The sequence below is a fragment of the Mustela putorius genome, unplaced genomic scaffold (genome assembly GCF_011764305.1).
Source record: "Mustela putorius furo isolate JIRA1106 unplaced genomic scaffold, ASM1176430v1.1 tig00000228_pilon_pilon_pilon, whole genome shotgun sequence".
Taxonomy (NCBI): domain Eukaryota; kingdom Metazoa; phylum Chordata; class Mammalia; order Carnivora; family Mustelidae; genus Mustela; species Mustela putorius.
The window spans coordinates 38,757,717-38,781,979 of NW_025421322.1; the positions used below are offsets into that span (position 1 = coordinate 38,757,717).

Consider the following 24,263-nt stretch of genomic DNA (forward strand, 5'->3'; position numbering starts at 1 on the left):
TCAGAGACAACTCCCTGCTGACGGCTCTCCACAGACCTGAACGCAGGCTGCAGCTGTCCTCAGCAGGAACGCCCAGGTCTCCCTGGACGCTCCACAAACAAGCTCATTGCTCAGTGCCTTTGCCCCCAGAACTCCGATGCACGGAAGGCCTCCCCACCGTCTCCGCTGGCATGACTCAGCACCTCCTTTAGAAAAATGCCCCAGATTTCAACAATCACTGAGTGCTGATAACACGTCAGACCACATGGATTGGAAAAGCAGTAACATCTGAACTGGGCCCACAAGGAGCTGAGAACACCAAGGAGCGTAAGACAAGCGGAGAAAGAAGAGCAAGTTACTGGCTGCGCCCATGTGTGCAGAGCTGCCGCACAAAGATGCCACAGCCCAGCCCTGTCCAGATGAGAGAGACAGGGAGACAGACACACAGACACACACACGCACACCACACAGGGCCATGCCCTAGGGCAGAATCCTGAAAGTTCCGCCTTTAAAAAGAATGACTGTTGCAAGCAGAAGGAGCAGCAGAAGCGTTAGGGCGCCTGGAGAGGCTCCCCGGGCAGTGCTGTGGCTGTAACGGAGGTGGAGCCGAGGGGCGGCCAGTGGAGAGGACGCAGTCTCTCTCTAACACAGCTGGCACCGGGGCAAGCCGGGGACAGGCCGGACCTCAGTGCAGCACGCGTTCTTACTGTGGGCCTACTGTGTGCTGGGCCCACGAGTCGCTCCTTCGTGCTGGGCACTCAGAAAACTCGGTCACTCTTCTGGAAAGCATTTGACACCTTTCACCGTAAAGGTATAGATGTCTGGATTATTTACATACATAAGCTATAAAATAAATGCACACACTTACATAGAGATGTATTTTGAACATCTTCCCCACGAGTCCATTAGCACCTCAAGCTGTCAGACCGGATGGCCAAGTCCCAGAGGAGCAGCAGAGGCCCACGGAGACCACCCCAGGGAAGCGAACAGGCTCTGGCAGCCCAACCGAGGCCCATCTGTTGAGAGAGCTGGGATGCGGCGTGTGTGTGGCTATAGGAAGACACTCGGCACCGAGCTGCGGCTCTCACCCCACCGTTCCTGAGGCATGTGGATCAGCTAAGCCATAATGCATTCATTCGTTAGGGTAATATTCATTCGTGCCGACACCCTGCCCAGGAGGAGAGCGCCTGCCCACCCCTGACCGCGCTGATTCACTCCTTAGCCAAGAAGACAGAACGCGAGCAAGAACGACGGGGCACAGTCTTCCCAGCTAAGTGCCGCGCAAGGCCAGGAGACGAGGCTCGGGGAGATCAGGGCGGACGCCAGGGCGCACGCGGTCCTCGCTGACACGGCTGAGAGGTCAGTCAGGCTCAGACCGGAGAGGCCAGGAGGAGCAGGCCACGCAGGCAAGGAAGGGGCAAGCTCAGGTATAGACGGCCTGACCGAGAAGAGCGTGGCTGTCTGAGGTGCTCCCAAGTCAGAACGGCCACACGAGTGATGAGCCAGAGGCCACCGGCCCGAAGCCCGAGACGCTGGGAGCAGTCACGTCGGGGGAGGCCTGGCAGGCCACGCTAAAGGTCTACAGTTTTATCCAGTAAGAGCCACCGGGGCGGAAAGGAGATAGCGCGGCCTTCTTGCTTTTGTAAACGCACTCGGGCAGCTTCGCGAAGGACGAAAAGGTGGAAGCGGGGAGCTCCGACAGGAAGCGACTCCCACAGCCCGGAGGGGGACGAAGGTCGCACGGTGCAGAGTGGATGTGGCCGGGAGGGCGAGGAGCTGCAGACTTGTTCTGAAGACCCAACTGTAAGGGCACGAAGACGGGCCCATTCCACGAGGCAGAAAGTGTCCGAGAGGCATCCCGGGTCTGTGGCCGGAGCGAGTGAGGGGGCGGAGACCCGGCATGTTTACTAAGACAAGGAGGATCTGGGGAGGGACAGATTTCAGGGGCACCGGTTACGAGACCGCTCGCTGGCCGATGAGCGTGGGGCGTTTCGGAAACATACAAACGTAGAGGCCAGGAGGCGGCTGAGCTCCGCGGTGAAGACGGGCCGCGCACAGAACCACCCGGACGCAGGCAGCGCGAGCGGGAGTTAAAAATACCGATGCAGAAAAAGCATGACCCAGCACACAAGTGAACGGTGAGTGGTATACTCCATCTCTATCCGCTACTGAAAGATCCAGAAAAAACCCTGACCGCACACTTAGCCCTAATGAGCGCGTCCCTCCCAGCATCTGAGCGCGAAGCAGACATGGCACATGCTCAGGTCACCAACGGACCTTCCGAGCAGGGCTTTCTGCATTCGGTGACCTTGAGACCAAACACTGCACCGCAACATCTAGCTTTACCTCGATGCTCGGGATTATAGCCACCGCTAAGCCTAGGAAGTCACGATATAGTTGAACACATGTTACAACAAAGTCGGATTAAGTATGTGAAAACACTGTATTCTGTGAAGTGACCTAACGCGGTTTCCTTTATCATAGAGGTCCACTGAACTGTATCACAGAGACAGCCACAGATTGTCTTAGGATACCGTGAAGGTTTCAGTTCAAAGTATACAAATATAGCTCTGTTCCATTATTTTTAGCCTGTTCTACTAAGTATTTTGTGTCTTCTTAAATTGGGACACTGCAGTTTTTGAGGTTAATGTGACTGATAAAATCAAATGTGAGGTTTCGAATATCTAACTGAAAAGAGAGATTTACAGTCTTTGCACTTGAGCATTTTATTTTGTCTTTATCTAAAAGTGGTAACTTTTAAACTTGAAAATAACCATTTCAGCCATTTCTACACACCAACATCTTTGCCTTTATCACACAGCAAAAACTGACCAGAATAGAACCTAGGGCTTCCTGCCTTCCTGGCCTGGTAGAGAAGTGTGCTGAGAAGCTGGCACACTGGGTGCCCCCGGGGGAGGCGGTGTACTCAGCCCTGGGAGGGGGACAGGGTGACAGGCTCCTTATGTCATCAGAAACCTCCTCTTGCACATCCAGAAGCAAGACCACTTATCAGAGGGGACGGCCTGCTCCAGCCCTACGAACGCAATGATTCTAAGCCTGATGCTGTCCCTACCGCCCCCCCTCTTCCGCGCGTGCGGTTCTGCTCTCCTTCCTAACCCTGACCGCTATCAAAATGGCATCCCAGTTAAAAGGTCTCTACTCACTCGTTCTGCCAGTCAGCAAACGTAATGGGAAAACAAGCTGCCTCCATCAGTTGCTTTGGGACGAGCAAACACCTCAGTCTCGTGTCCTCTGATGCCCATATTTCTAGAGTCACCCTGAATTTCTTAAAAACCCAGCAGTCGGTTATTTTAATACCCCTCTGCAACTCGATTCATATATTGAGTCTAGGCCAGACTTAGTGGAATCAGAGCCTTATTGGCAAGGATCAGTGCTGACAGAGGGCTGTCACACCACGGAGGTGGCACTGTGCATATGGGTCCCAACAAGTCCGGGAGAGACCGAAACCTTCCACAAGTACAGCAGAGAACGCTCTGCCCCGGGGCGTTCGTTACTGGTCACGCTCAGTGACACTGCGGTCCGCATGCTCTCAGCTCTGTTACAGTTCCCATACCCAACATCCTTTAAAACTCAATGGTGTGAACTTAACTCAGCGAAATCTTTAATTTATGCCTAGTTAGGTGGTAAAGAGACAGGTGCTTTGTTCAGATAGCATTCTGCTGAAAGAGTGCTAACACCTCAGGCTTTAGAAATGTCTAAAAGGGGCACTGGCTTGGTCCGCGACTTTCTTAATCTCAGAGTTGTGAGTCTGGGCCCCACGCTGGATGCAGAGATTACCTAAAAAGAAAGGAAGGAAGGGAAGGAAAGAGAAATGTTTAAAAGCCTAGATGAGAGTGGCTAGATGATGCCGACAGGCTGGGAAGCGAGAAGCAATCTAACAGTGAAACTGCGGTCGGGTGCAAGCACCTCCCCGTCCTGGAGTTTTAAGCTGGGGGCGCCTGGGTGGCTCAGTGGGTTAAGCCTCTGCCTTCAGCTCAGGTCATGATCCCAGGGTCCCGGGATCCAGCCCCGCATCTGGCTCCTTGCTCAGCGGGGAGTCTGCTTCCCTTCCTCTCTCTGCCTGCCTCTCTGCCTACTTGTGATCTCTGTCTGTCAAATAAATAAATAAAAATCTTTTAAAAAAAATTTTGTATTTAATTCTTTATTATGGACTTCATCCCCCAGGGGTAACATTCACTAGTATTTTAAGCAGATAAAATATCTGGTCTTATTCATACACGGGTTACACAGCATTTCTAACTTCTAAACATGCTTCCCAAATACTGTCTTGAATGTTACAACGAAAACACTGTATTTCATTATTTATATTTTTATACAAATAAAAACCCTAACAGCATTAAATTGGAAAATACTTATTCACAGTATTACTGACCCTTAGTGATAAACCCACCTTAAATAACATGGAGTTTCAAATTAAATACACAATCTTTACCGCGAGTACAGAAAACCAATCTTTGAGTGAAAGAAGATCGCACCCCTCTTTTCCCCACCAGTCCTATTTAAGCTCAAACCAGTCTCTTTAGTCTTTAAGAACTTCCACATCACAGAACGGATATGGGTGCCTTAATTAAAAACACACAAAATAAAACTATCAGAGACACAGAAAAGATAACTTACTGAAAATGCGGTTCCATGAAAGTACTCTTATTTACTTTTCTAAAAGCTACCTAGTTGGTTTTATGCCAAGAGCTGTAAACCTATACCACATCAATTTCCATTTTTCCTTAAATTTAATTATAAATCTATTTGAAATAAAGTCTGAAAAACTCTTATCCACCTTTTTAGTACAAAAGCATGAATCTGAATAAAATTTAAACCAAAGAGATTTTTAAGTTACGTATACCTTTAGCCCAACAAACTGGGAATGGACTACAGCCGCTCTTCTCCATACAGACGGCACCTGCTGGTCTCAGGGCCGCTCGGCCCGCCAGTTCCAGCCACATAAACTCAGGCCTCTCAAGATCAGACCAGGCGTCCGCGCACCAAGTCCCCGTTCACCGCTCCCACAGCCTTCGCTTCGATCCACAGCCACACTAAGTTTCCCCTGTGTGCTCCTTTTCTCAGAGCTTGAAGCAAAATTTGGGAGGTGCTCCTTCTGTAATATTTTCCAGCAGCTTGAAGAATGCCTCTCAGTTACAGAATCTTCTCCTGCTTCCGCAATCTGAAACACAGACCATCCTGGCTAGATTGAGCTCCGGAGCAGAATGAAACCAGCTAGTAATGTGACCCCAAGGGCCTGTGCTCCTAGATTCATTCAGGGAAGGGGAGAGGGAGGGAGGGAGGAGAAAAAGAAGGCCAATAGGCAGCAGCTGATTAATATGCTAATCCACCAGGCCGCTCCACTGGGCTGGCAGACCTCTGCTCCCAAACCCAACAGGCCATTCTGAAACTGAGTAAGCTGCAAATCAGGTCTGCCCCAGATCGCGTCTGTAGACGGCTCCTCCAACAATTCCTGTTTTGCAGTCATGCCTCTGGCCTTTCACCAGCTTAATTCTGACCTTAAGACTTATGATAATTGCCCTGATGAAAAATGAGTAATACTGGGGGGGGAATCTTGATCAACATTAAAAACAAATCTGTAAAAACTATGTCTATAGGAACCCAGATATTTCCAAGGTAAAGATATTTTCAGATTGATAGTTTCAAAGTAAGTTTGCAAATTTATAAAGGTTCTTAAGAAAACAGGTAAAAACAAGAATTTGAAGTTACAAGATTCTTTTAAAACTAGCTAAGAAAATACCAAGGAATCCAAAATACCTGATTCCTTCATTTCAGAACATGAGTGAGTACTACACTCATGCTCCTAAAAAAAGAGGGCAGAAAAAACTCGAATAATCTGTACTAGTAACTTTGTTCAAAAAATGTAAAGCTACTTATACTCACACTTTTTCCACTCAAACTGAGAGGCAGTCTCGGGCATCTCTGAAATGTAGTTCATTAAACACAACACACTCTGGCAGTAAGACAGCCTGTTGTCAGAGCACACACGATGCACATGCAAGACACACGGTTCAGCTCTTCCATTACGTGGGTAATTCTGTTTGTAGCAAATCCCGTTAACGAAGAAAAAACCGAGTCCTCTACTTAACTGTAAACACGACTAAGACTTTACGAATTCACGAACTTGTGAAAACAAGCGCTGAAAAAGGCTAGGGGAACAAGAGGCCTATCTGTGTCCAGTGACGCCCAGGACGGCTAGTTTCAGTTCTGACACACTACTCTCGATGACGGCTTTGTCTCCAGGCCTTACATTCAGCCTCCTAAGAGCAGTCGGAGCTCAAATAACTGAGATGCCCCCAGTGAAAACATACCATTCACCAGCGTGAACTCTGACCCCAGGCGACACTGGGAAGCAGAGGGGCCCCAAAAAAACACAAGTGAGTGAGCTAGGAAAGAACCAGAAGAAACAAGCAGACAGATCACCATTGCCGAGGACACTAGGGACGCGAAGGCCTGCTCTCCTCACAGGAGGAGGCCAAGCACACCCCATGATTAAGTCTGCTATCCGGCCCAGGCCCCTGGGAACGGCCTGGGGTTTAACCTGAACCACCAAGCCACAGACACAGCAACAGCACAAGCGAACCCCCAGTCTCTCTTGGAACTAAGGGCTCGAGTTACAACATAGAAGCTACCTTTACTAGTTGCCAACAGTATTTTACTCACCCAATTTTTACATCTTCTAAGCAAAATCAGTGCCGTCACAGCTTTGAAAGATGAGTTAAAGAGGGAGTCAAACAGCTTGGAAGAGACCCAGCTCCGCCGAGCCCACGCGTCGCCCCAGAAGCCAGAGGTCTTCATGTGTGCACACCCGGAACGGGCTTCTGAGCCAGAGCGACGGAGTGCCACCGCGCCACCTGCACAGCAGGGAGAGGGGCCGGAGCCAGGAAGTGGCGGTGGAGGCGGGGGCCCCCACAGCAGGAGAGGAGGGGACAAGAGCACAGATGTGGGAGCGCTGCAGGTGAGGGAGAGACCCCAAGTCTCTGGCTGCAGAGTGACGGGGGCGCTTCCTCAACACGACGGCCGCTTCCTCACCCACCTGCCCGCCCGCCAAGCTGATCTACATTCATGTCCGTGTCCAAACAGCAGCCCCTCCTGTGCCAAGGCCTGAGGGTACAAAAGATGACGGGATCCAAGGAGCAAAGACCCCTCCAGGCTGCCTAGCAGAGCCCAGCCAGAAGCAGCGGCCTGAAGAGCGGAGAAGAGGACGGGGCTCGGCCCGGAGGGGAAGCTGCTGCGCGGCCGGGCGCCCCCAGAGAAGAGCGGCGCGACAGGAGCGCGACCACGTAGGCAGCAAAGAGGAGAGCGCGCGCAGGCGGTGGGGCCCGGCCTGTGGCCAGAGGGCTGAGCCACAACACAAGGACGAGTCCCTCAGTGACGACATCACTCCTGCTTTCTTCCCATTCAACAGGAAAGCCCGATTACGCTCTTAGACCCCCGATCCAGTGACGTCCCGGGGAGAGGAGGAAAGGCTAGCGTGCCGTGAGGGAGACCGGGGGGCAGTCCTGCGACGCGCTCTCAGCAGGACACTCCACAGGCGGACGAAAGGCCGTCGTTCCTTAAGAAGCTTGTCTGACGCCCCCACTACACCCCAGTCTCCATGTCAGGAAAGAATCTGGTGTGTTCTGCACATACGGCCTTCTGGGCCTTATTACTGAGGTGGTCAGTAAGAGGCACGGGCCACACTGTGCACATCTGTCACCTCCAGGTAACAAGGAGATGGCAGGGGGAGTCTCTCTTCTCTTTTAGAGGCCGTGGCCACAGCGAGGCACCTAGATGCTCTTGGTGTCAGGACGTGCACGAAGCTCAGCACCGGCGTGGCCTGCCTCGACGCCGGCACCGCTCCACCTGCGAGGCCGCTCGCAGCTCAGGGGCTTCGTGAGTACGCACTGAGTGAGTGAGTAAGTAGAGAAACTGACCCAGAATCCAGGAAACCACGTGGACCACCTCTCCCCATCCCCCGTCAGAAACACATCCCGGACTGCAGCGGTCTGCTACTCCCGGGAGAATTTCCGCGGCCAACTTCCATACAACGTAAGTGACAATGCTGTGTGAGATGAGACAGAAATCCAGCAAACAAGGTGATGCGCCAGATCAGGAAGCAGAAAAGGGAACTCCAGGACCCTCCGTATGTGTGCAGTTCTGCCCAACACAGCTCCCCTACAGAGACCAGCCTTAGGTGAGAAAGTCCCTGGAAGAACTATTCAGAAGAAAAGTTGCTTCTCTCTCTCTCAAGTAAATAAAATCTTAAAGGGGGGGAGGAGCACCTGGGTGGCCCAGTGGGTTTTAAGCCTCTGCCCTCAGCTCAGGTCATGATCCCAGGGTCCTGGAATCGAGCCCCAGGTGGGGCTCACTCCTCAGCAGGGATCCTGTTTCTTCCTCTCCCTCTGCCCCCTCCACCCCGTGCTTGCTCTCTCTCTCTCTCAAAGGAATAAATAAGATCTTTAAAAAAAGAAAAAAGAAGCTGTTTATAAATGTCACCAAAGCCATATCTGACTCTCATGTTTCTCATGTAGTTACACGGTTTTATTTGTTGGCTTTACTAAGACTTGAGGGCAGTACTTCTTGGAAGAGCAAAGCCCCAGTAAATGCTTTCAAGTCAGCTAATGGGAGGAATGTGAGAGAAAACTGTAATTCATATTATATATACAGAATTCAAAATTTACCTTTCTTCTATGTTTGCATTAATCAAGAGTTATAGATTCAAGTAAAATCAACACCATTACACCACGAAAGCTCCGACTAGCAGCTGACCACCACAACACGCCCTCACTTCCAAAGCCGGGCATCACATCCTGAACTTAATTCTGTAAGACTCACAGAATTATCACTTCTTTGTCATTGTGCCTCACTATTTCCACCACAAGACAGAAATAACTTTTCTGAAAATTTAATCTATCAACAAAAATGAAGACTTGTTAAGGACTAAAGAAGTTTAGTCGTGAGGAAGGATATAATCACGTTCTGAAGACACAGCGGTAACAGGTCTCGAAATACAACATACTCCAAACGGCGACGGTGTTACTCGCGGTCCTTGCAGCTTCCAACAACCGCCGTACGCTCTCCCTCCTCTCGCGCAGAAGGAACTCTGGGGAAGCCGAGGGAGGCACTACATTTCACTGAAAGACACAAAGGACCCCAGCTCTGTGAGACAAGGTAAGACTCATTTCACCATCCTGAACCTCAGTCCGTCACCCGTACGAGGACAACGGCAATACCTAACGTGAGCGGTGACTCCGCGCCTGTCATCAAGTGGCGAACGGCAGCATAAACAACACCAAAAACACAGTGCCACTGACACAACGTGGATGCCGCTGCAGGCCAGGCTCACGCCGCGCCAGGCCCTATCCTAAATACTTCAAGCACAGGGACTCGGGTATTAACAACCAGCTCCGTGAGGGGGCCTCTACCACCACCACCACCACCCCCAACCGTGTGAGAGATGATGAACAGAAGCGCAGGGCGCAGAGTGACCTGTCTGAGGCCACAGACCTCCTGCGGGGCAGGGCAGGGCGGGGCGGGACGTCATACACTCCCCTGCTGCAGGAATTCACCAACAACCAGCAAGTTCACGAGCCACACGGACACGCGGACATACCGAGGAAACAGGAAATGAAGCAGCATGTCTGATGCCACAGCTAAGTGGTCACTGGAAGAGCTGGCACCAGCACAGGGACACCTGTCAGGGCACAAACTCAAGCCACCACCTGTAATGACACTACCTCTGGAGGCTGCAAAGGCTTCCAGAGAAGCAGGGAACAGGCCTCACTTGGCGCATAAAGGATGAGTGAATCACAGCAGGAATAGGAGACGACAGGCCGCTCTCATCCACACACAACACTCCCATTCACCCAATCCGGCGGCTCCCGTGACAGTCCTGCGCAGTCTGCAATCCCGCCCCCGGCTGCAGATCAGGCCACCGCGGGACATGCTGGACACGAGGCTGGGACTGGGGAGATGCACCAGCACCAGGAAACAAGCACAGCAATGAATGAAGCAACGCAAGGCGTGTCGGAGAGAAGGGAAAGCGCAGCTCTGGAGAGGCAGAAAATTCTGAAGTCATTATCAATTTCGACAATACCCAACTAGAGTATTTTCCCAGACACGAACAGCCACCTCCCGTGTGTTTTGCCACAGAGGAGATGAAAGCTAAATTCTAGGTTTAGACACTGTTGGGAGGTTACTTGCCACCAAATTAAAAAGAAAAAAAAGGCCCCTGAGACCTCAAAGAAGATGCCACTTGAGTTTTTCAAATATACTAGCAGAGGCCTGACAACACAGAACAGCTCCAGAAACTTGCCAAAACTGTCAACCTAACTGCAAGTGTCATAAAACAGAGGGGTGCTCCTAGCTAATACTGACCAAATAACACACACTAAAAGACAGTCAAGTCACGCTTTACCTGAGCGTTGCCACCACCAAATAAACTCTGTAGCTTCTGCTCTAGCGGCCTGCACATACGCAGCCGACTCACAGCACCACTTTGTCGCCACAGCTGACTTGACCCGGTCAGCGCGTTCCACCCACAGTGTGACCACTCGCCTGACCGAGCACACAGCCGGGTGCCCTGTGAGGACTGCGACAGAGAAAACCTCGGTGGCTCGTGGGCAGTCGGGTATGCGGGAACACCCACACAGCCACACAGGAAGGCCCGTGGGTGGCAGGGGCCCTGCAGGCGAGCGGGACCCGTCTCCCACCTACGCTGCCCATTTTCAGGAAGGATCAGGAGCATCGTTGGCGTCCGGTCCTCCCCCAGCCGTCTCCTAAGGATAGCCCCGAAGGAGGTGGTTCCTCTTCTCGAACACAGATACATAGCGGTGAGTTTTCTGGTCAAAGGCCCTCCTCCATGTTTTTGGTTTCCTCGCTCTGGTATCAACAGATACTCTTCCCACTTAGCAAGAAATTTAGAGTCATTTTTCCAATTCTCCCTAAAACTTTTTATCATTAAAAAATGTTAAAACTGGAGTGCCTGAGTGGCTCAGTGGTTAGGCCACTGCCCTCGGCTCAGGTCACGATTCTAGAGTCCCGGGATCGAGTCCCGCATCGGGCTCCCAGCTCCATGTGGAGTCTGCTTCTCCCTCTGACCTTCTCCCCTCTCATGCTCTCCCTCTCTCTTACTCTCTCTCTCAAAAAAAAAAAAAAAAAAAAAAAAAATATTCTTAAAAAAAAAAAATAAGTTTGGGCGCCTGGGTGGCTCAGTGGGTTAAAGCCTCTGCCTTCGGCTCAGGTCATGATCCTAGGGTCCTGGGATCGAGCCCCGCATCAGGCTCTCTGCTCAGCGGGGAGCCTGCTTCCTCCTCTCTCTCTGCCTGCCTCTGCCTACTTGTGATCTCTGTCTGTCAAATAAATAAAAAAAATATTAAAAAAAAAGTTAAAACTAACCTCACACCTATCAGGATGATTACTATATTTTTCTTTAAATGGGAAGTGGGAAATAGCAAGTGTTGGCCAGGACATGGAGAAGCTGGAACCCTTGTGCTCCATGGGTGGGAACATAAAATGTTGTGACCCAAGGTGCCATCACGTCAGAAAACAAAGGGGACGGAGCTTCAGATGTGCAAGACAAACAGTGTTGACATCTGGTTCCCAACAACGTGAATATACGTCCGACCACCAAACAGTACTTAAAAATGGTTAAGATGATAAATTATGCTACGTGTTTTTTGTTTACCACAAAAAAATGTTTTTTAAAGAAGGGAGTGTCTCTTGTGTATTTTACAAAACGTGGCAGATATAATTATGTCTACTTTTGTAGATGAGGGGGAAAGCCTTGAAATGTCAGGAATAAACCCATTTTCGCTGGTAAAATGAGTGGCAGTTTTATTTTTAAGGTTAACAACACTACTTTCAAGAAAAAGGGAGCTGAGGCTCACGGTTAAGATCAGACTTTGTAAAATCAAGTTCAAGCTCAAACTGACTCATCTTCCCATTACCTTCAACCGAAAAGTCCGATGTTGTCCACTCAGCCTACTGCTAAGTACTCCCTGAATCCCCACGTGGCAACATACTAGCCAGAAGACTCTGGGCACTTATTAAAAAATCTCCTCTGTTGGTTTTCTCATCAGTCAAACAAAGTCAAGGACAGTTGTAATGAGAACCAAGAATTATAAGCGGGAAGGGCTGTGAGAGTGCCGTAAGCCAGCGTGTCGTCTGCATCTTCCCTGGCAGTGCGGTGAATTTCGCACCAGGGGTCTGAAAACACCACGGGCCCAGTCCTGGCCCCTGCGGAGTTCAGAGCCCACCAGAAGACAAGCACGTCGGTCACAGCACCCGCAGACTGTGTAAGAAACCTCCAGTAACCCCCTGTAAGGTCTAAGGCAGTATGAGGCTTAAATGAGTCATGGGTTTATTTACAAAACTGAAAAACTAGGAACGGCCTATGTGTCAGCAGAAGAGAAATGAGTCAATAAAGTTTGGAAAAAGGTATTTGGTGAAAATGTCTCATTGGTACTGGAAAACACTCTTCGATGAAAAAAGTCCACATAGTAGAAAAGAAAACTGCAACTCCCAGCCCTAAATGCAAGATTCTCAAGATATATACTATGATTGTTTTGAGAGAGCGAGAGTGCATGCAAGCTGGAGCTGGGGGGCAGCGAGAGAGACAATCCCACACGGGCTCCTTGCCCAGAGCAGAGCCCTACATAGGGCTCAGTCTCACCACCCTGAGATCACGACCCAAGCCAAAATCCAGAGTCAGACACTCGACTGACTGAGCCACCAGGCACCCAAAGATACATATTTTAAATAATAAAAAAGGTATAGAAGAGTATGTAGACTGTGGTATTTCATATGCGCTTCCTGGCACGTGCTCAGGTCGCTCACAGACGTTTACAAAATTACAAACAAAAGATAAAAACATCAGTTGTCTATGTTTTCACCTTAAGAAATAAGGAAAATAAAAGCCAAAACTCCAAGTAGAAATAAAGACAGAGTAAGGGGCATGCTACACATGAGCACGCAAGGTGAAGGAAAAATGAGTGACACTGATCCTTATCTCTATTTGAAATTTTGGTAGCTTGTTCAGCACAGATTTTTTTGCATTCATGTGCAAAAAGAAAGAAAAAACACTGCATCGAGCTATTACTTATCTTGATTACTGAGGTTTTTCGCTGGCTCCACCAATGCCTCACCAAAATCCTGGTTCCTCCCCACATTTCACTCTCTCCCAGCGGCTCCGTCTACCTCAACTCCAAGTCTCCCCACGCCCAGGCCTTATCACCTAAGGGGTTTGTAAAACTAGAAACATTTCTGCCCACAGCATGTTAAATACAATCAGTCGATTTTTAAAGGTATCTAACGCTTCTTTTTCAAGGACCAGAACCACAGTAACTCAACTGTCAGAGCCTTATCTTACTTGAAACAGTTACAATGAATTTTTTACATTGGACCAGCCATCTCCTTGACTTATAAATGTCTAAATTTAAATAAAGGAGGCAAGCCCTAAAAATCTATTAGCAAAATCAATGCGTGATCACAGACATTCCCATGTCCCATGACGTGGCAGAAATCACACACGTTCTTTCCTTCCTACTCCAGCCCAAAGGGCCGGACGGCCAGCAGCAACACCTCAAGTCCACAAGCCACACTGAACCTCACCGGGGCCCGACTGGCTGACGTGTTCCAAGATTCCTCCTTTCCCCTTCTTTTAGCTCAAGAAATCAATCTCTAACCACTAAAATGAAAAAGGAGAGGAGAGGTTTCGGAATCCAAGACGACGCAACAGCCGGCAGGAGAAAGTGGTGAAAAGCACATGAAATACTGTCCCCAGGGAGCTGCTGGGGCAGGGGGACGAGAGAGGCTGTGAGAGCTCCAGAAGGTCAAGAGCAGGAACCCGGACCGGGCTTCCGTGGCTGCTTCCACCTTTGCTACGCATCTGTCAAGTTGGGGAACAAGACAGAGGCTGGGCCCCCGGGGCTCGGCGCACATACAGCTGCGGCCAGAGGCCAGAGCCATGGGCTTAACAAGCAGGGGCAAGGGCCGGGTGTTCATGGCTGCACACCACTCACAATAAAAAGCAAGGCGCCGACACCTTCTACCAGATGGACCCGAAGTGAGCTGTGGCCACGAAGGACCACAGACGGGATGTAGGATTCCACTGACACGCCATGGGCACACCAGGCAAGTCTGTGAGTCCAAGAGATGCGGGGCTGGTTGCTGCGGGCTGGGGAGAAGGAACGTGACTACCAACGGCCTCAGGGCTTGGGCGGGGGGTGGGGGGTGACTAGAAGCTGATTTTTCATTTCTTGTCATTTTAAGCAAGGCTAGATCCAAGAATTATTAGACTCCTCCTCATTTATTTTCGACAGTAGTTACAGTTCCTTTAGGATTTATGGGTACTTCTTCTTCTTAGTTGACTTTCTAGAGACCTACTTCCAGATACCAACCCGTAACTTATTTGTTAAATACATTCCAAGTCACATAAAATGATAGATTCCCTTTTTCCACTTTAGCTAGTGTAAGTTTCTGCCATCTGCACCTCAAAACTTCTTCAGTAATAAAATTCGTCTGAGAATCTGGTGAGCACCTCCACATGCCAGGCACTGTTCAGACACCATGAAGACCTCAGGGCTGTATGAAGACAGACAGACGCCAGGATGCCCTGGTACGTATTCGACAAGTGGGTCTGAGGGAGTGAGTGAGAGAAGCCAGACCAGCGGGCGTCTGCTGATCTCTGCGGTGTCACCGCGCCCCCACTTGGTTTCAATCTACCAGTACTACTACAAGGCAACCAGCTGCCACTGGCTCTAGGATCATTCTTTTGCCCACATCAAGTTTACATTCTATCAGGGGAGACAGATTACAATTACACGTAACTAGGTTTTACAGTGTACTGTCAAGTGGCGTTATTATAAAAATGACGCCGCTGAGCAGGGCTGGGGCCAGAAGTGAGCACACAGGGGACGCAGGCGGCCGCACTCAGCACAGCGGTCCAGGCGAGCTACACTGAGAAATACACACACGTATACGTTACAATGTGGACATTCCCAAATGTCCTTTTGTTTCTGAATTTACAAGAAAATCACACAGTACGTACTCTTTGGGGCTTAGCCATTTTTTTAAAGCACATTATGGGAAGCATCTGTGCTGGGCCATGGCGCTTGGCCATCACGTCATGCGGGCGCACCTCCATCCTCTGCCCGCTCTACCGCTGCTGAGCGGGGGGCTAGCTCCCCCCGGGACTACTACAAATCACTCGTTTGCACGTGCACAATCTCTGTTGTGTGTGTGCCTGGAATGGTACCACAAGGCTCGTGCGCTCACCCCACGTTAGTGAGCGCTGCCAAACTACTGTCTGAAGTGTGGGAACGAGGTGATCCTCCTGTCAGCTGTGTCCGCCAGTTCCCACTGCTCCCTAACCTTCAAAAGCAAAAATAAAACCCATTAGCCTAACTTTCAAAGTGGTGGTGTAACCTCAGGGAGGAGCTATGTCTGTCTGTCCCACGGTGACACCTCCCACGGCATACGAGCGCTGTAACGAAATCTAACACTGCTTTTAGTGATAATACAAATGAAACCAAGACGAAACAGAGAAGGCAGGTTCAAATGCATTGAGAGGTCTTGTCAGTGGTGACACTGGCACTGTGATTCTGAAATGACACACAGGTGTCACACACATGAACGAGGAAGCAATGACATAAACGTGCTTGTGTTAAGAACCAAGATTCTAGGGCGCCTGGGTGGCTCAGTGGGTTAAGCCGCTGCCTTCGGCTCAGGTCATGATCTCAGGGTCCTTGGATAGAGTCCCGCATCGGGCTCTCTGCTCGGCAGGGAGCCTGCTTCCCTCTCTCTCTCTCTCTGCCTGCCTCTCAGTCTACTTGTGATTTCTCTCTGTCAAATAAATAAATAAAATCTTTAAAAAAAAAAAAAAAACTTAAAAAAAAAAAAAAAGAACCAAGATTCTAGGGGCGCCTGGGTGGCTTCAGTGGGTTAAGCTGCTGCCTTCGGCTCAGGTCATGATTTCACGGTCCTGGGATCGAGTCCCGCATTGGGCTCTCTGTTCAGCGGGGAGCCTGCTTCCTCCTCTCTCTCTCTCTGCCTGCCTCTCTGCCTACTTCTGATCTCTCTCTGTCAAATAAATAAATAAAATCTTTAAAAAAAAAAAAAAAAAGATTAGAATCAAGATTCTAAGCAAAAGAGAAATGAGATACAAACATAAAGAAGTAAACTATTTTAATTTGCTTTTAAAGACTGTAATTATTTGACAGAGAGAGACACAGCGACAGAGGGAATACAAGCAGGGGGAGTGGCAGAGGGAGAACAGGCTTCCCGCCGAGCAGGGAGCCCGATGTGGGGCTCCACCCCAGGACCCTGGGATCATGACCTGAGCCAAAGGCAGATGCTTAACGGCTTTGCACCCCAAAACTTCTTCAGTAATAAGCCATTTTAATCTTGTAATTATTTTTAATTTTAGATGTATTTGTTTGAGAGAGAGAACAAGCACGAGCAGGGTAGCAGCAGAGGGAGAGGGAGAAGCCGACTTTCAGCAGGGAGCCCGAGGTGGGGCCCAATCCCAGGACCCCAGGACCATGACCCAAGCAGAAGGACCATGACCCAACTGACTGGGCCACCCAGGTGCCCCATTTTAATCTTAAATTTAAGTTGGAAGTATTGAGGTAAACTCATGACTTATTTTTTTCCTCTTTCTAAACAATGTGCACTTCCGACGTGTATGCCCTAGCCAAGCCTGGAAGCAGTGAAACCCTCAAGGTACCCTCAAAGCATCCATACTGGAGCCCAAAACACCATTTTCCACTGAAAGGAATTAAGGCTCCCTAGAGAGACGGCTGATTTCAGGTCTGTGGCAAGAAGGGTAGAAACTGAGCCTGGAACTATGTTATTGTGCCCACAAATAAGAAACTCTAAAAAAATTACTGGAGCCATTTCTAAAGGACACAGAAGATACCCACGAAGGGCAACCACTGAAGAGAATGATGGCGGTAAATTCACATACACATCATATGCATGCGTGTGTGTGAACATACATATATACAGGTCATCTTAATATCCGTGCACTTATGATGCCAAAAATAACTCTCACTTGCCTAAGTCACCACTTGCATTCTGAAACTAGTAAATGTAAGAATTATGCACTTATCCTACGTTTTCTGTGTGAGCTACGTTTCAGGATACATTTCAGGATACCCAAGCAGTAAACCAACAAACAAGAAAGCTCCAGCTAACAAGTAGGGAAGGCATGGCCGAGTCCGGTCGCCACCGCTTCTGCGATTCCCACGGAAGGACCCAGGCCACCACCTTCAATGCCCACGGAAGCCACCAGGGGGAAGAATCACAGCACCATCTGAACAAGTGACTAATGTCACCGTCCCTGAGTCGGGCTTCCAGCAGCCAGTTCTGAAATTTATGAATTAAACGACATCACATGATACAATCAGCAGAACTCAGAATGTGGTGACGTCTATAGGATAAATGACAGTTTTTTCAAAGAGCATCAACAGAAGCTGTTATTTAAAAATGAAATTGAACCGGTGCAAAGCAGGGAATGGGAAATGTCAGCGATCCGCCAACCTACAGGTTAAAGGCTCTTCAAACAAATGGGGAAATTAGAAAATCAAACATTACCTAGTTTTATTAGAGAAAAGATTCCCTCCCTCCCCTTCCCTCTCTCTCTAAGTAGGCTCCACACCCAGCGTGGAGCCTAACACAGGGCCCAAACCCACCACCCTGAGATCAAGACCTGAGCTGAGGACACTCAAATGATTTAGCCGCCCAGGTGCCCTGAGAGGGAAGATTTTAAATTACTTTTAAATACGTGAGGGCACGGTAAAGGCTGAAAAAGGTTCATTATCTGATTCTAGTTTTATGTATATTTCACATTTTCCACAATAAAAGCTTTTTAAAAGAACCAAAGAAACACCTAGCACAACCATTCATTGTTCTGATAGCCAGCTGAGTTAGAGAAGCAGTACTGTAAACACGGTGTTGGCACATGGAACCTAAGTACACAATCAGAGGTGAGTCTGTGTAACGTGTAGAGCCAATCAGCACCCAGAGTTGTAAAGAAAAGGGGAGGGCAGAACAACCTGAGCAATGTATAAGCGCTTTCTGTATACCTGTTAGGCAAGCCATCTACAACAGAAAGAACCAGAACGGAGAAAGAAGCCAACATTTCCCACCCACGCAATGCTCTAGGACGCTGCTCTACTACACACATTATAGCACAGGCTACACTGGGAAAAAGCGTTCACATGAACCCCTGGAGAAGGGATCCAGAATCGAGATCACACTTGACCCGAGGTACGGCTCCCCGGCCCAGAAGTGGGCGTGCACATCTCGTCCTTTACCCTGAAGGACCCTTAGTATAATAACGCGCATGCTCCAATGTCTCCGCGACTCTCTGGTTGCAGGAACCACTGACTGGACAAGTCCTTCCAGAAGGAAGTTCCCTCACCTGCTCATACACAGGGTTATCTCATACTGGGCTGGCTACGAGGGATCCAGAACCAAGACCCGGTCCTACACTGGCTTCTGATGCTCTTTCTCAGATTCACTCTACTATCTGAAACCAGCAAAAGGGAAATATGTTTTTCTCAATGTGCTGACAATCTATGTAATCTTAATTCCCAGTATGTTTTTATCCTTGAAGAGTAGGCCAAAACTTTCTCAATTCAAATCTTTTTTTAACTAATACAATCGACTGTGGGCAAACCACAAGAAGACGCAGCGGGAATTTTAATTTTATAAATCCAAATCCCCTGAAGAGGTCACTGGGAGAAAAACAAGTGCAGATACATCAACATTCGCAGCTAACGCGCAAAGCAGTCACTAAGTCCACAACTGGCTAAAAGGTAAGACTATAGAATGAGCGGGGAACCCCACTGTGGAGGACAGCCCAACGAAGACAGAAGGAGCGACCGGCTGGCACCCATCTCACCTGGAAGGCAACTGTGGGCACGTTCCTCCTCTGTTGTCACATTCCAGGGACCTTAACTGACCTGAGAAAAAGACAAGACTGAACTTGACTTACCTCAAGGACAGTCTAATTCCCAAACTGAAACTCCTTCTAAGGCCTGTGCGCACCTGCAAGAGCCAATGTGAAAAAGGAACTCAAAACTTACCAGTCCCACGGTACATATCCTTTAGTGTACACATTTTAAAAGCAGACAAACTCATAAGCTGCAGTACGATATAACATTTTCAACTTAAGCCCCACAAAAGTTTGAAATCTAAAAGATTACCTGTACCTGCAGCCTTCAATCCATTAAGTTAGAAAGTATCCTAGAGAACTTTTTTTTAACTTCTTAGAAAGCTAATATTTTAGGGGAAAAAACCATCTTTCAGTTCATTAAATAAAGCCGTTACAATATTGACTACTGTTCTCCGGGATGCAGTCTTTCCAGACATCTTTTTTTTTTTTTTTTTTTAAGATTTTATTTATTTATTTGACAGAGAGAGATCACAAGTAGGCAGAGAAGCAGGCAGAGAGAGAGGAGGAAGCAGGCTCCCCGCCGAGCAAAGAGCCCGATGCGGGGCTCGATCCCAGGACCCTGAGATCACGACCTGAGCCGAAGGCAGCGGCCTAACCACTGAGCCACCCAGGTGCCCTAGTCTTTCCAGACATCTTACAGACAGTAAGACAGTTCATTAAAAACAAGAAAAGCAAACATCAGAAACAGATAGAAAGGTAATTCACAGCAACGACTAAGCACATCCAGAATCTAATCCTAGAGGAGAACAATATGACCTAATTATAGCGGAGAGGAATGTGGGTCTCCTATAATATAGGAGTTACTTAAAAAACAGATATACCTAATTTGAATATTTTTTTAGAAATCTATTTTATTTCCCATTAAATGACTGGGGGGAGAAGGACCAAGGAACTGCAAAAATTTGTTAAAAGTATTTAAATCTCCTTCTTAAAATCATTATTACATTTTTTTTTTTACTTCCTAGAGAAACTATAATTTAGTTCAGCTATGGTTTTAAGTATTTCCACAACTCATTACGCTAAAAATAAATTTACGAAGCAATTTGTCTACATAAAGCACGTTTAAATTATTTATGAGAGAGAGTACGTTTGTTTTTTGCTGTAAGTACATATAAGGCCTGGCTAGACTCAGAGATGCCTAAGGCGCACTCCTCTCATTGGTATCCTTGAATTCCTGCCTAAGAGCCACCTCTAAGTACAGGGATTTTCTAATGCATATTTCCCAAGCTTTTTACAGAAATCAAATACTATCTTTAAGTAAACAACAGAAGTGTAAATTAATCTATTAAGAATAAGAGAGCACAAAAATAAGAGCATCACTACCTATAGGGTTTAATGTAAAACACATCTACACATTCCCAGTCCCAAAACTTACACTGTACATTGACAGCTGTTCACACGTGACCTCAAAGCCACAGTCCACACACCCTGTAAACACGACCTTGTTACACAGTGGAGAACTACACTGTGTACACTCATTCTTAACGTCTTCTGGTTCAGCTGAGCCCAGCCTGGGGCTCACAGGTCTTGGAGAACACAGCACACTCCTTCCCTGTTGTGCACCTATCACGGCCCCCGTCCCCACCCCCTTACACAAAGTCACATGCTGCAGACAGAAGGCACAGGTCACCACGGCCACAAGCCGCAGCAAAAGAAACACATCTGCACTACCATCGGGGCTGACTCCTGGCAGCAGCCACAGGAGGTCCTAATACGAAATCAGGCGGCATGATCACCCTGTAAAGGCCACGCCAAAATCTGACCCGGCTTTCATCCTCCTCCTCTTGATAAAATCCACTTGTGAAACACACTGCCTTCCTTCCCTCTCGCATCTTCCTACTTAAATAAAAGTAAGGTGGGGGAAAAGGTGGGGGTAAGGGCAACCAGAAGGGAGGTACATCTTCTTCCACTACCTGAACAATCTTCCAGATGTATACAACGTAACAGAAAACGACCTTCGTTACCTAGTAAGTAAAAGTATATCCTAATCTTTAATAAACCTGAAGATTTAAGATTGGGGCACCTGGGTGGCTCAGTGTGTTAAAGCCTCTGCCTTCGGCTCGGGTCATGATCCCACAGTCCTGGGATCAAGCCCCACATGGGGCTCTCTGCTCAGCGGGGAGTCTGCTTCTCCCCCCCACACCCGCCTACTTGTGATCTCTGTCTGTCAAATAAATAAAATCTTAAAAAAAAAAAAAGATTTAAGATTAAAAGTCAAATTAAAGAGAACCAATAAATTGCTATTAATTTTTAAAATGTTATATATTCACTAATTCAAAATTTTTCATTCAAGAAATTTATATCAGGATTTATGACAAAACGAAGCACACACAAGAGAGATTAATGTTTTCGCAGGTACAGCTCAGTCCAAGGCTGACCAAGTCTTCTCTGCTCTGGGTCCACCAACAGATGATAGACGTAGGATCAACAGTCCCCACAGGAATACAACACCAACATGGCAAGTCCAGAACAAATCCGTCATTTCCAGGTGCCCAAATCCTTCCCTGTTATGTTTCAAGTACTAGTCTAGCCATGGGGCCCAGAAATCAGTCAGTCCCTCACTCTAGAGCAGGTCCTAATCTGCGCTGCACTGAGCTTCTGCCGTATGCACACCCAAACACCACCATCTCCTGGGCTTTTATTTCAAAGCAGCCATCACCAGCAGGTAAAAACTATGCGGCACACACACACTTGCTTTGTGGTATGTCATTTCATAAATTTACATAATAAAATTATCAAAGTCACCGTTCAAGCATTAATTTTTTTATAAAGATTTGTTTATTTATTTGAGAGAGAGACCGAGTGAGAACATCAGAGGGGAAGGAGGGAGAAGCAGACTCCCGCTGAGCAGGGAGCAGAAGCAGGACTCGACCCCAGGAGTCCAGGATCATGACCGGAACCAAAGGCAATCGCTTCAACAACTGAGCCACCAAGACATCCTCTAGCATTAATTTTTAATGATAACCTCAATTTCACAAATTAACAAAGGTATTTTTTTAAAGTGATAGACTTAGTTACTAAAATTTGTATCAAAAACTAGAAGAAAAGCCAGAACCAATTCCAAATCTCCATCCAAACATCTGAAAGATCAGAGGGAAAAAATGAACAGTCCTCTGTACAGGGCCTGGGTCACTGCAGGAGCTCGGCCACGACTGACGGAGTGACCTGTCCCACACTTCCTCCTATCTGTGTTCGCGCACGAGCAGGCCCGGCCGTCCCCGCTGCTCAGCCACTAACAGCACCAACAGAGCGGGCAAGAGACTGGAACAAACGGGCTTTTGCCTGGAGTTGGGATTAATGGTTACACTCATGACAAATGGTACAGCATGTGGCAAGCCAGGCAGGAAACGCTACTTTCCATTAAATACAATGCAGAATAAACCAATCAGCCTAAGCCAGTTTAATAACGAAATACCTAAAACGAAAGTTGGGCCAAAATACAGATTCCCCTGTCAAAATGGAAATACATTTGAGATTTTCTAGACCATAAAAACAGTAGCTAAATTAACATTAAAACAAAGTAAATTTCTGTCATAACGCTTTTCACAATATTTAGAAATAGAGCATAAGAGCTGTTTTCCATTAAAAAGCACTGACTTAAGGGGGCACCTGGGTGGCTCAGAGGGTTAAACCCTCTGCCTTCGGCTCAGGTCATGATCTCAGGGTCCTGGGATCGAGTCCCACATCGGGCTCTCTGCTCAGCGGGGAGCCTGCTTCCTCCTCTCTCTCTGCCTGCCTCTCTGTCTACTGGTGATCTCTGTCTGTCAGATAAATAAAATCTTTAAAAAAAAAAAAAAAAAAGGCACTGACAGGGACATCCACTTCAGACGTGAGGGAGTAACGCACCCCGCCCCCCACCATGTTAAACAAATAGAAAAATGGTCAAAATCCATGAAACTACTTTTCTCAGATCTTGAGCCAGTGAGCAGTGCAGGCCTGTGAGCCCCATCACCCCCTCTCTGTCCAGCTGGGGGCACCCATGGCCCAGGGCACAGAAAGGGAAACCAAGAGCACAGGAGCCTCAGGTGGTTTGATGAGAGAAAACTCCAAGTTTTGGGAAGCTGAGAGGCTGAAATTTGCAAAGCAGAGCATCAAAGAAGATAAAGTTGTAGAAAATGAGTTTCAGAAATGTGCACAGAGACCAGAAGATGATGGAACAGTATGTTTAGCAGGCAGAAAGAAAAAAAACAGCAACCTAGAATTCTGCACACCCAGCCAAAGTTTCTTTCAAAAGTGAAGGAGCTGACCAAGAAAGAATGGACAAGCAAGATCTGAGACTCTCACGACGAACTACAGCTCTGCGATGAAAAGGAACGACGGGGAGCCCGGGTGGCTCAGGCGGCCGAGCACCCGACTCCTCGTACCAGCGCAGGCCGTGATGCTTTGGTCATGAGATCGAACCCCACACTGGGCCTCGTGCTGGGCGTGGAGCCTACTCAAGATTCTCTCTCCCCGCCGCCCACCCCAACCCCTCTCAAAAGTAATAATAGTAATTTAAGAAGGAGCGAATGACAGGTATGCACCACACGGATGAACTCAGCAATGCTATGCCGAACCTAGCCTCACGCAGCTCGCACACGGTCTGATTCTGTTGACGGGAAACCCCCGGGCAGGCACAACTGACCTGGGTGGGGGACAGCAGTGGCCAGGGCTCAGGGTGAGGGCGGCGGCAGGAGCCGGCACCTGCAGGAAGGAACCTTCAGGGGGATGACAACGGTCTACGTTTCAGGACGCATTCCGGCTAAAGGCTAAAGGCAGACGCGTCCAGCACAGCTCGGAGGCGGGCCTGTGGGCGGAGCAGCCGGCGCCGCAGCCCCACACCAAAACACGCCCGTAAAGAACGAGCTGCGGGCACCACACACGCGCTGAAAACACGCGGGGCGGACCGCGGTACGGAGGAAGGGATAACCCGCCGTCCGCGGGAGACATGAGAACAGTAACCCGTCACCGGGGTGGGGGGGTCCGCGGGTGTTAACCGGGACTTCTTGCAACTTGGCCATTTGTTTGAAAATCACCATAATGAAACGCTGGGTATAAAAATAAAGACAAAGCTACATTTCAGGGGGAAAAAAATAACAGGACAAAAAGGCGCATAAGCCTTCCACGATAGTTACATGAAAATGATGGAGCAATTCCTCCCACAGATAATTATAAATGTCAGCCAAATTCACCAAAAACAACTATTTGAAGAACGGGAAAATGACCGAAGGCAGGCAAGCACTTGAGAAGAATTTACTGTCAGAACTGCCCCTGCATCTGGTACAAACTAGGAGTGTCTGTCACTTTCCTGCCCAGCAACACTGGGAGCCCCAACTCCGGG

General features: G+C 48.5%; 1 protein-coding gene across 24 annotated transcripts in view; it reads right to left on the minus strand.

Annotated features, from left to right (window-relative positions):
* Window positions 1–24,263, minus strand: part of PTK2 (protein tyrosine kinase 2) — a 246,281-nt gene that overhangs the window by 186,925 nt on the left and 35,093 nt on the right. For 3 of the 24 annotated variants that reach the window (XM_045078182.1, XM_045078181.1, XM_045078170.1), the window contains exon 1: window positions 4,844–5,149. The exons of 5 other annotated variants lie outside the window; for them this stretch is intronic. In XM_045078182.1, coding sequence (XP_044934117.1) covers window positions 4,844–4,943 — 100 coding nt within the window. In that variant the 5' untranslated portion in view covers window positions 4,944–5,149. Of the gene's footprint in view, window positions 1–4,843; window positions 5,162–9,001; window positions 9,117–18,982; window positions 19,036–24,263 lie in introns of those variants that run through there. 16 more of the 24 variants (XM_045078169.1, XM_004743614.3, XM_045078188.1 and 13 more) reach the window with 10 other exon arrangements.